The 13,050-nt window shown below is 37.7% G+C and overlaps 1 protein-coding gene across 1 annotated transcript in view; it reads right to left on the reverse strand.

The window, feature by feature from the left end:
- The window catches only part of PPEF1 (protein phosphatase with EF-hand domain 1), a 155,147-nt gene that overhangs the window by 17,452 nt on the left and 124,645 nt on the right, over positions 1 to 13,050 (reverse strand). Inside the window, exons 14-15 of the mRNA XM_013006490.3 lie at positions 3,476 to 3,661; positions 893 to 1,035 (exon numbers count right to left, since the gene is read on the reverse strand). Of these exons, the coding sequence (XP_012861944.2) occupies positions 893 to 1,035; positions 3,476 to 3,661 (329 nt within the window). The remainder of the gene's footprint in view (positions 1 to 892; positions 1,036 to 3,475; positions 3,662 to 13,050) is intronic.

Below are 13,050 nucleotides of genomic sequence, written 5' to 3' on the forward strand. Positions count from 1 at the left end.
CTGATGCCAGGGGCTTAAGTGGAGAGTAAATATTTTGAGAGTGATGAGGGCAATGAATGTACAAATGTGCTTTACACAATTGATGCATGTATGGATTGTGATAAGAGTTGTATGAGCCCCTAATAAAATGATTTTTAAAAACCTAGAGTGTCTTAAAGACATTGTTGGACTGAGTGCTATATATAGCACCTGTGCCTACATACAACACCTGACACATAGTAGGTGCTCAAAAATGCTTTTAAGTGAATCATTGCTCATCTAATTTGCAGATGCAAGGGTAAGAGGTAGGAAGGTCTACCCTAGGCTGTTTGTTTTTAGTTATCTCTAGAGAAAAGAACTACTAAGAAGTAGGAAGAGAGAAAATCATAAATATTTTCTTTATAGATCTTTGGATTGTTTCATTCATTAACAGTTAACACACTAGTTTTATAATAAAAAATTAACATAATGTTACAATAGGGAAAGGGGGAAGATCAGCTATTACTGCCATCACATTGAGAGAGAGATGCAACTATTTGAGGCATAAACATCATGACTATTTTAGGCAGAAACACCTCAAAGCAGAGAAGAAAGAGGCAAGACAAGGTTGGGCTGTTTGGGAAGAAGACAAGGTTGTGGGTTAGAGGGATAAAAGGGATAGGGACCCTCATTTATTTCCATTTAATTAGGGAATGTACCTGGTTGTTAAATTCTTTATCCACCTAAAAAGTTGTACAAGTCAAAAATTGTTCTTTTGAATTTCAAATATGGGCACATTCACTACTTGGTACCTGGAGCCATCTCCATTTTGTTTCTATTAATAAGTAACCATAAGTATCTGCTCGTAGTCTCTAGACTGGCTTTAGTTAGCTACCAGTGCTAGTGCTGGGGCTTCTCCTTAAGGTATACACACCTTTGGTAAAGAGTTCTTGGACATGTTGACTTAGTAACTTGGTATTGGATAAATCGAGGGGCCATACAATGACGAAGTTTGATGTAAGCTCCTCGATTGCTTCCTTCTTCATAATAATTAGACGCAGAAAACACGGTAATAACCTGGTTAAAGAAAAAAGGTTCATGTAATATCAGTTCTCAAAGATCATTCCATAAATTCTTAAAAAGAAAAAATCAAACACATTTTATAACCAAAGAAAATTATCTGTCTTATGTGATTTCCTATTATTCCATCAGAGTAAAACAAGACTTAAAAAAAACCACTGTTATCAATCATTCCATACCCCTAGTGCATGGCCTTGACATCCTGTGCATGAGGGGGCTCCAAAAATTGTGAAAAACTGAAATGAAAAGACCATAAAATTCCATGAACTTTTTGAAGCCCCCTTGAATAATTTTAATTCCATGTCTTAGAATCTTTCTTAATATTTAGTTTTTCAAATTCTAAGTTTCCAAGAGAATAAATGACAATATTTGAGCATTCAAAATGAAACTTGTCCAGTGTCTCTTTTTGTTCCTTTTGCTTTGAGCTGAGTAATTTAGAGAGTTTAGGACCCCTAAAAACCAGTGTTTGAAAGGCAATGAAACAGTGGCCAGAGTAAAGGGCACCGGCCCCACCTTGGGAAGGAACCAACCTTGGGACTCCGGTGAAGTGTGAGATGATACCACTCATTTGTGATGGGAAAGCTAGCTTAGGTCCAGATACGCCACTAAAGACTACCGCTCTTTTCTGTTTATTTATTTTAAAAATTTTGTTATTGTTAAGAATGTGCACAGCAGAACACATATTAATTCAATAATTTTCCCTTGTACAACTCAGTGACATTAATCACATTCTTCAATTTGAATGTTGGACCACTCTCCTTTTCCCAATTGTTCCTTCCCCATTCATATACGCTCACTGACGCCAAATTGCTTATCTAATCTTCGAGCTGCTACCGTCAAGCATATTAATTTACATAGTTCTTAAAAGAACACAGCACTCAAGGCTGATATTCTTTACTAATTAAGCTAAACGATTGTTTGTTTAAAAAAAAAAACTGCAGGGGATACGTCTCGGTTTAAGATTTAAAAATTATCTCTGGTCAATATTTTGGGGATTCATCCAGCCTCCATGGTTCCAGAATGTCTGGAGTCCATGAAAATTTGAAATTCTGTTCAGCACCTTCTCCTTTTTTATCAAAATTTTCCTATAAAACCTTTGATCATAAAAACAACAAAAAAAACCCTTTGATCAAGATAGTTTCCTTATTACAAAGAAACCCTCCCCAATACTTGCCTTACCCATCTCACACATTAATATGAGCCTCAAATGGATGAATAAAATTAAGAAAAGTGATCATGTTAAAATAGAATGGAACACTAAACAATTTTATTTTTATTTAGTCCTGTTTGTTTTTAGACAAAGAATCATCCCAGGCCAATCATCCCAGGAAATCAGTTCCTCAGTCCTTTTCTTTTCTAGTATTATCAGACAAACCTGAAGGAGCTTAGCATCTTACATGTTATTGACTGGCTACACTGACCACTGTGGGCAATTACTGAAGATCACCTACTGTACTCTGCCAGTTGAAGGGATCACCTACTGTGGTAGGTTTCATAATCTGTTGTCAACTTGAGAGAATTAAGAGTGAAGAGGTGGAGTTTAGCGTGTCAATCAGGTCACAGCTTGATGACCTCATTTGGAGGCGCTAAGGAGATAAATAGCTCGCTGGAGGTGGGACACACGCTCACTCCCTGTGAGACATTTCTGACAAGCAGCCACATGAAGCTATCCTGATGCAGCCAAAGTTCTGGGAACTGTCGGAGCCATGTGGAGATGCCTGCCAGCGCTGAGATGCTTATATATACTACTGGATCCATGACTTCCCACCCAATGGCCTGTGATCATCCTGCATACAGCATTATTGTATGTGTTTCATGAGTCTGAAGAGGAATTTATAGATTGGTATCGGACATCTGAGCTAATACTGGACTTATGGTCTTGATCTGAACTGACTTGTTTTCTCAATATTCGATTGCTCTTGTATATTTTAAAGCTCTTTCTTATACACATATGAATGTCCATGAGTGTTTCTCCAGTCTACCTGGACTAACACATCTACTCCACCAGTTGAAGGGGAGTGTGCTTTGTGACTCACCCTGCACAAGTAAAGTGCTAAAGTTGAAAGAAAGGAAATCACTTCACTGATGCCTTTCACTGTTTCTTTGAGGTTAAGTACCTACTTAATCTCACCTTTCTAGAGATTTACTTTACGAATTATAAAGACTGAGTCCTTTCTGTGTATGCAGTTAATTCCAGAACTTTTGTCTCTGGGATAAGGGAAGACCAGAAAAGTATTGTAATGCTAACTTTTTCTCACTGGTACGGGCAGTGGGAGTCCTTCCTACAACTTATGTGAGCCCTGCAGTCTTCTTTTTCTGTGTGGGCACTAGGGAAGATATCTTCCCATGGGCTTCTGGGTCAAACACACTCAGTCAAGAGAAGACTGTGCTTGTGGGAAGAATAACTGTAATAACATAAGCAACAGAGCCAACTTACCTTCCCGTCATGGCAGATTTCATAACCATCTGGTTTACACTCATGAGAACGAACAAGCAACTTCAAATGGTATTTATTAAGAATCTTGGATGTAACATCTGGTCCAAAATAACAGCCTCCTCCTCGGCTTTTGTTTGGGTAGCAGCCTCTTTTGCCTCTGGGGTCACTCCACAGAATGTCCACGAGCTTTGAACAACAAACCAGATTAGGCTGCTGCTATCTAAATTCTAATTTCCATGCTAGAGATATTAACCCAAGTAATCCCAGAGATGAACTATTTCTCCTTCAAAACTGTTTTATACTCATTTCCTCCATGAATCCTTTCCAGAATTCTTTCAATGTCCATAGCCACTCCAACACCTTCCCGGTCATCCCCAATAACCAACTTAGCAACAATACCCAATTTAGCAACAACAATAACTGATGTATCTACGAGAACGAATTTAGCAATGCTTAGTAATCAGGAAGAATCAGCCTTTGCATTTTTCTTCTTTGAAAATCTGCATCACATTTGTTTCACAACTGTTGGAGATATAAAGGTCTTCTCTCGAAAAGACACATGTTCAGAGGAGAAAGCAAGCCTCCACAATGGGTATTATGGGTTGTTATGGATTGAACTGTGTCCCCCAAAAGATATGATATAGCCAGAACTTCTGTACCAGTAAACATGGTATTGTTTGGAAATAGTGCCTTTGAAGATGTTATCAGTTGGGTGGGTCCAAATTTAATCAAACTGGTGTCCTCATAAAAGAGAAAAGTCACAGAGACATGGAGGTATGGTAGTAATGTGGCAAGGGGGGTTACCAAGGATCACAGGCCATTACCAGAAACTAGGAGAGAGGCATGTAGCAAATCCTATCTCAAACCTCAGAAGGAATAAACATGGCTGACACCCTGAATTTGGATTCCTAGCAACAGGAGATTTAAGGTGTGCTGACCCAAGCCATGGTATTTTCGTTCGTTCTTTCTTTTTTGGATTAGTTGTAATGGCATATACTTCACACCATACACTTTAATAATTCAATTATATTAAGATTTGTCCCAATCCTGCCTCTCACTGCAGGCTAGGCCAGAGCCTGTACACAGGTACAGATAAGAGCTCAGGACACATGAAATCCAGGTCTGATAAACACCTCAGGAACAGAAAGGGGAGTCGTGATACTAGGATGGTAGGGGGAAGATGGGGAGTGGAGAGGAGGAAGGGGGAACCGTTCACAATGATCGATAGATAATTCCCACCCCCCTCCCCATGGGGATGAACAACAGAAACCAAGGGGTAAGGGAGACAGCGGTCAGGTAAGATATGAAAATAATAATATTTTATAATTTATCAAGGGGTCACAAGCATGGGAAAGGGGGAGGGAGGGTAAAAAGAGGAGCTGATACCAAGGGCTCAAATAGAATGTAAATGTTTAGAAAATAATGATGGCAATATATGTACAAATATGCTTGCTACAATTGATGTATGGATTGTTATAAGAACTGTAAGAGCCCCCAATAAAATGATCTTTAAAAAAAGATTTGTAGAGTTATCACTACAATCAATTTCAGAATATTTCCTTGTCATATTCATTGTTGTTAGCTCCCCATCTTTCCCTACCATGCCCCTCTAGGCAATTATCAATCCAGTCACTGTCTCTATAGATACACCTATCCTGAGTTTCATATACAGAGAAATCATACAAAACACAAACAGGATGCAAACATACAAACAAAAGCCACAAGAAATATGACTAGATAAAACAGAAAAACCTCAGTAAAAAAAGCAGCAAATATTAAAAATTGAAATAACTTTAAAATGGGTAGAAAGGGAGATCAAATGATAAGGTAACCTAACTGTTGTTATTGTTAGGTACCATTGAGCTGGTTCCAACACTATGCATAACAGAGCAAAACACTGCCCAGTTCTGAGCTATCTTCACAATAGTTTCTATGTTTGAGCCACTGTGTCAATCAATCTCCTTGAGGGCCTTCCTCTTCTCACTGTACCTCCACTTTACTAAGCATGATGTCCTTATCCAGGAACTGGTCTCTCTCCTGACAACATGTCCAAAGTATGTAAAATGAAGTCTCACCATCCTCGCTTCTAAGGAGCACTTTGGTTGTTCTTTCAAGACAGTCAGTTTGTCCTTTTAGCACTCCATGGTACTTTCAATATTCTTCTTCACCACTGCAATTCAAATGCATCTATTTTCCTATGGTCTTCCTTATTCAAAATCCAACTTTCACATGCATACTAGGCAATGGAGAATACCATGCCTTGGGGCAGGTGCACCATAGTCCTCAAAGTAACATTCTTGCTCTTCAATACTCTAAAGAGGTCGTGGGCAGCAGATTTACCCAATGCAACCTCTCTTTGATCTCTTGACTGCTGCTTCCAAGAGTATTAATTGTAGATCCAAGCAAGACAAAATTCTTGATTATTTAAACCTTTTCTCCATTTATCATGATGTTACCTATTGGCTTAGTTGAGAGGATTTTGATCTTCTCTACATTGAGTTGTAATCCATACTGAAGAAGGCTGCAATCCTTCATCTTCATCAGCAGTTGCTTAAAGTCCTCCTCACTTTCAGCAGGCAAAGGTGTGTCAACTGCAGATTGCAGGTTGTTAATAAGCTTTCCTTCAATCCTGATGCCATCTTCTTCTTCTTCTTAGAATACAGCTTCTCTGATGATTTGCTCAGCATACAGATGGAATACGTGTGTGAGCGAATACAACCCTGACACACACCTTTCCAGGTTTTAAACCACGTAAGGGTTTTAAGCCCTTGTTCTGTTTTCATAACTGCCTCTTGATCCATGTACAAGTTCCAAATGAGCACCATGAAGTGTTATGGAATTCCCATTCTTCTCAAGGCTAGCTATAGTTTATTACGATCAACACAGTGGAATGCCTTTGCATAGTCAATAAAACACAAACAAACATCTTTCTGGTAGTCTGCTTTCAGCCAAGATTCATCTGCTATCAGCAATGATATACTTGTTTCATGTCCTCTTCTGAATACACTCTCAAGTTCCCTGTTGATGTACTGGTACAACCGTTGTTGGATGATCTTTAGCAAAAATTTATTTGCATGTGACATCAATGATACTGTTTTATAATTTGAACATTCTGTTGGGTCATCTTTCTTTGGAATGGAGACAAATATGGATCTCTTCCAGTCAGTTGCCACCTAGCTGTCTTCCCAATTTCCTGGCATAGATAAGTAAATATTTCCAGTGCTTCCTAAGACCTTTGAAACATTTCATTTGGTATTTCATTAATTCCTGGAGCCTTCTTTTTGGCTAATGCCTTCATTGCACCTGGAACTTCTTCCTTCACTACCACTGGTTCTTGCTCATATACTACTTCCTAAAATGGTAGAATGCCAAGTAGTTCTTTTTGATGCAATGCCTCTATGTATTCTTTCCATCTCCTTTTGATGTTTCCGGCAGCAGTCAACATTTTCCCCATAGAATCATTCAATATTGCAACTCAAGTCTTGAATTTCTCTTGCGTTCTTCACTTTAACATACGCTGACCATGTTCTTCTTTTATGTTTTTTAACTCTAGATATTTGTACACTTTCTATTCACTTCTTTGACTTTCATTTCTTCCATTTCGTTTAGCTATTCTACGATTAAGAGCAAGTTTTAAAGTCTCTTCTGATATCTGCTTTGCCCGTTTCTTTAAAATTTTTTTGTTTATTTTTTGCCCGTCTCTTTCTTTCCTGTGTTTTTAATAACCTTTTGCTTTCTTCATGAATGATGTTCTTAATGTCCTCCCACAGCTCATCAAGTCTTTTGTTATTAGTGTTCAATGCAGCAAATCTGTTCTTGAGATTTCTTGAAATCCAAGTGACAGAGACTCAAGGTCATATTTTGGCTCTTGTGGACTTGATTTCATTTCCTTCAGTTTAACTTTGAACTTACTTATGAGTAGTTGATGATCTGTTCCACTGTCAGTCCCTGGCCCAGTTTTAGCTGCTGATATTGAGTCTTTCCATCTTTTCATCCCACAGATATGGTCAATGTGATTTCTGTGTGTCCCCTCTGGAGAAGTCTACATGTGTCCACATGCCTTTTGTGTTATAGAAAAAAGGTATTCACTAGGAACAAGTTGTTGGTCTTGCAAAATTCTGTCATGTGATCTCCAGCTTCATTTCTATCACCAAGACCCTATTTTCCAACTACTGTTTCTTCCTCTTTATTTCCAACCTTTGCACTCCAATTGTCAATAGCCAATACACTTTTGATTGTATCTTTGATTAATGTCCAGCTGAAGCCATTGGTAGAAGTCTTCAATTTCTTCATTACTAGCTGTTGTGGTTGACACATAAATTCGAATAATAGTGGTCTTGATTGGATTTTCTTAAAGGCAGATAGATATTGATCTTTATACTGTCTATTTCATTTTTTTGAAGACTTCCAATTTTCCTACATTCATACATGACATACTCCAAGTTCCAATCATTAGCAGGCTTTTGCAACGGTTTCTTCTTACCCTGAATCATTCTCCATAAGCAAATGAAGATCCTGAAGGCTATACTCCCACAGGCTTTCTCCCACTCATGTCCCCATGGTCAACTCTACTCAAGAAATCAGCTCCTCCTTAGTCATATTTCGAGTGCCCTCTTATCCAAGGGGCTCATCCTTTGGCAGTATCTCCTACAATATTCAGCTTCCTTCACTAAGCCTTCAGTATCTGACAGTGTTTTGAAGCTATGCATAAGTTTTTCAGCAGCTACTTCCTCTGAAGGGGGCAGTTGAGTCTTTCTTTGTTGTCTATTCTAGTCTGGGAGCTCTGCTGAAACCTGTTCACTGTGGGTGGCCCTGCTGGCATTTGAAATTCCAGTGACATAGCTTCCAGCATCACAGAAACACACAAGCCACCACAGTCTAACAGACTGACAGACAAGTGGTGGTTAACCTAACTAGATCTTCCATAATTGACTTTACAATGTTCTCTATCTTACAGCAAGGCTATTCACATCCCTCAACTATGGTCAGAGGGAATTTGATGGATGCTTTATCCATGTGGGGACCTTGCAAATGGGACTTGGGCCTCCACTGTCATCCTTAGCCTTTAGTAAACCAGGTGTTCACAATTTAAGCTCTGATATCATTACCTCCTTCGAATTTGGATTTTTTTAAATTTATAGTCCTTAGATCACACAGGCTGATGTGCTTCTTCCATGTGGTTTTAGTTGGTACCTCACTTAGATGGTTGCTTATTTTGAAGACAAACCTTTAAGACCCCAGATGCTATTCTTTAAAAAGAACAGTTTTATTGGCATAAAATTCATATAGCATACAATTCAATAGTTCGATCACATCAAGAAAAATTGTGTAATCATTGGTACGACCAGTTTTAGAACATTTTCTTCATTCTTGTACTTATTGCTATTAGCTCCCCGCCCCCACAATCTTCTGCCATACACCCAAGTCACCATTAATCCAGTTACTGTCTCTATAGATTTTCCTATTCTGAATTTCATACACAGAAAAACAGTTTTTCAAAACTAACAACAATAAGAATGTAAGACAGATTAAAATCTCAATCAAAAAGAAAGGAAAAAATATTACAAACTAGACCAAATTTAAAATGGGTCAAAAGGAAGATCAAATGATAAGGTGTTAAATTTTAACCTAACTGAACCTTTAATAATGAACTTTCCCATGCATTCTGCACGATATCAAGGCTATTCATATCCCTGGTCTATGGTCAGAGGGGATTCACCAGAGGTTTAATCCATGTGTATTTTGCATTCATATTTTCTCCCAATAATTTTATTAAGATATAATTCACATATCATACATTTCCATAGTTCAGCCCGGATTCTATTCTTTCTGACAGCCAGGCACCATCTGGTTTCTTCACCACATTTGGCTATAGCCCCTATATCTTCTGTGATCTCTTCATGAGGGTGAGCATCAAGCAGGACCATGTCATAAGAACTAATTGTTCTTAGATTGGGGATAGAATGAAGTGTGAGCCAAAAAAACCATTCAAATATCTATGGATTATATACATCTCTGGTTCACTTTAGAGACATTATTGTCATTTTATTATAGAGAATATTATAAATCATCCCCCTGGGGCATAATGTAATTCTATTGGTACTGTTATTAACTTAGCCAATGGTATAGAATTTTTTTAAAAAACTGTTGAGAAAAGGAAATTAATACAAGTATAGGCCTTTAAGTCATGTTATTTTCAAATGCCTCGTGTGCATGTGAAAGTTGGCATTGAATACGGAAGAACAAAGAAGAATTGATGCATTTGAATTATGATGCTGGCAAAGAAGATTGAAAGTACAATGGACTGCTAAAAGAACAACAACAAAATTGTTTTGGAAGAAGTACAGCCAGAATGTTCCTTAGAAGCAAGTCTCGTGTAATTTAGACATGCTATCAGGAGAGAGACCAGTCCTTTCAACAGGACATGTTTGTAAACTAGAGTGGCATCAAAAAAGAAGACCCTCCCTTCACAAGATTGATATAGTGGCCTCAACAATGGAACAATCTCTATCTAACAACAATAACAATAACAACAACAACAATGGTCTCAAGAAATGTAAGACAACAAGTTTCTGTTCTTCTAAGCCACCCAATTTGTGATACTTTGTTTATTGTAACCCTAGGAAAATAATTCAGTGTTTTTAATTTGTTTAAGGACTAAGTAGGTCTCAGTTGTGGCTTTGGGCCGTGAATTTTCGACTTGAGGAAACCCTTGCTTTTTCTCATCACAAATACAAACCAAAAAACTAAACGAAACTCACTGCCACTGAGTCAATGCCGACTCATAGTGACCCTATAGGACAGGGTAGAACTGTCCCTATGACTTTCTGAGACTGTCACTCTTTACCGGAGTAGAAAGCCATGCCTTTTTCCCTCAGAGCAGCTGGTGGTTTGGAAGAGTTCATCTCCCTCTTGATACTTCCTGTCACTCTTGAGCTACTTTTCCCTTCACAAAATGAACATAAGCCTTATGTGAAGAGCTGGGATTAAATCCTGCTCTATTATTCACTGGTGGACCAAATAACCTCAAAGAAGTCACCTTATTCTTTGAAGCTTCCATTTTCCCATAAGGTTTTTGTAAATATTACATAGGATGGTAAGTGTCAGAAGGTAAGAGACACTGAACTAATTTTTGTTGGTTCCCTTTGCTTATGTGATAGTGCCTCTTTTCTTTGAACTTTCTGTCATTTGTAAACACATTCAAAAGATGCATTAAAATGAGTTCATCTTACCCAGAATTCTGTCTATTATTAGATACTAAATAGGTTCTGTGATGTTTGAAAATGTTTACTTTGGTCCTGGGGGTTCCTGGGAAGGAAGAGATGAAAAAGGCTTTGAAACATCTCTGCAACTTTTTCTAATTTATTTAATCACAACAGACACAGCCAGGAACCACATGTCTAACTATATCTACACCCACCTATTCTTCCTTCCAAACACACTGCCATCGAGCCGATGCCAAGACATAGTGGCCCTATAGGATAGGACAGATTAGAACTGCCCCTGTGGGTTTCTGAGACTGTAACTCTTTACGGGAGTAGAAAGCCCTGTTGCTTTTTTTTCCTACAGAGTGTCTGGTGGTTTTGAACTCCTGATTTTGCAGAAAATCCAACGTCTTCTCTATGCCACAGAACCTCTCAAAAAAGTTGTCAGTACTTGAATACTACCATTCCTCCCTTCATCAGAGACATCTCTTAAACCTATTCTAGCTAGATTCTCCTTTCCACCACTCTATCAAAACTGCTTTATTCAAGGTCCCCAACTACTAGCTATCAAAATCCTGATAGTCATTTCTCAATCATCATCTTATTTGCCCTTTCAGTAGCATTTAGTACATACACTTTATCATTTCTTTCCCTTTCTAAATTTGGCTTCCAAAACACCATATACTTCTGGTTTCTTTTACTTCATTGGTTATTCCTTGGTTGGTGACTTCTCCTTCTCCTCCTTTCTTCTGATTCCTCAGTTTTAGCAAACCCCTGGGCTCAGTCCTTGGCTCTTTTCTCTTGCTATATTCATTCATCTCACCATGTCTCATGATAATGATTCCCAAATTTATACTTCTGGCTAAGAACTCTCTCCCAATCTCTGGCCTTGCATATCCAACAACTAGTCAATATCGTCCATTGGATGTCTAGTAGACATCTCAGGTTTAACATGTCCCCAAATGAATTTCTGATAATTACCCCCAAAACTGTCTTCAATGATAGTTATGCCATGCTTCCAGAGGCACAGACAAAAAACACTGGAGTCATCCTTGAATTCTCTTTCCTTTATCCCCCACATCAATCAAAGGAATAGAAAACAAATAAATAAACCACACTAAAATATGGTTGCAATTAAAGATCCCAATAAAATGAAAAGATATCCATGTTTATATAATCAAAGATATAATATTGTTGAAGTAGCAGTAGTCCTCAAATTGATCAATATAATTCTTATCAAAATCCCAGCTGCATTTTTGCAGAAATTGACAAGTTGATCCTAAAACTCATATGGAAATTCAAGAGATCTAGATTCCCCAGAAAAAAAATAATAACAACAACAAAGTTGAAAAACTCACATTTCTTGATTTAAAAACTTTATATCATATTAAAGACAGGGCTTTCTACTCCTATAAAGAGTTACAGTCTTGGAAACCCACAGGGGCAGTTCTAACCTGTCCTATAGGGTCACTATGAGTAGGAATTGACTTGATAGAAGTTACTTTGTTTTACTTTGGGTATAGTACCAAGATTGTGCAGTACTGACATTTTCTCTCACTGTCATCAAGAGAAAACCATGTGGGTTTCCAAGACTGTAACTCTTTGTAGGAGTAGAAAGCCTTGTCTTTTCCCTGCAGAGCAGCTGATGGTTTCAAACTTCTGATTTTGTGGTTAGTAATACAACACATAATTACTACTCCACCAGGGCTCCTAGTACTGACATTAGATCATGGTATATAATTGAGAAGCCAGAATTAAACCCTTACATTTACAGTTGATTGATTTTTTTATAAGGGTGGCTGAAAAAAATTAAATTGGGACAACTGGATATCTAAAAGGAAACAAGAAATTTTGATCATGACCTCTTGCCATGCATAGAAATGAACTCAAAATAGTTCCCAGACCTATGTAAGAGAGCTAAGATGATAAAACTCTTAGAAGAAAACAGAGCTGTAAATCTTCAAGACTCAAGTTAGTCTTTTGGTGACTTCTTAAATATGACATCAAAAACACAAGTAACAAAAGGAAAAATAGATAAGATGAAGGAAGTCTGAGTTCATTTATATAATATGTTCAGAACAGACAAATTTGAGGAGACATAAATCAGACTAGTGTTTGTCTAAAGTTTGGGGAGGGGAAAGGTGGGGAGTGATTGCTAATGCATATAAGTCTAGTTTCGGGGTAACAAAAAACATTCTAAAATTAGATTGTGGTGATAGTTGCACAACTGTGAATAAACTAAAAATTATTGGATTATATATACTTCAAATGGGTGAATATATGGTATGTGAATTAGAATTCAATAAAACTGTTAAAATGTACTGACAAATGCAGATACAAATGTTATGGTCTGTTTATAAAGGTAAAACC

The sequence above is a fragment of the Echinops telfairi genome, unplaced genomic scaffold (genome assembly GCF_000313985.2).
Source record: "Echinops telfairi isolate 266 unplaced genomic scaffold, ASM31398v2 ScPeMD7_53;HRSCAF=182, whole genome shotgun sequence".
Taxonomy (NCBI): Eukaryota; Metazoa; Chordata; class Mammalia; order Afrosoricida; family Tenrecidae; genus Echinops; species Echinops telfairi.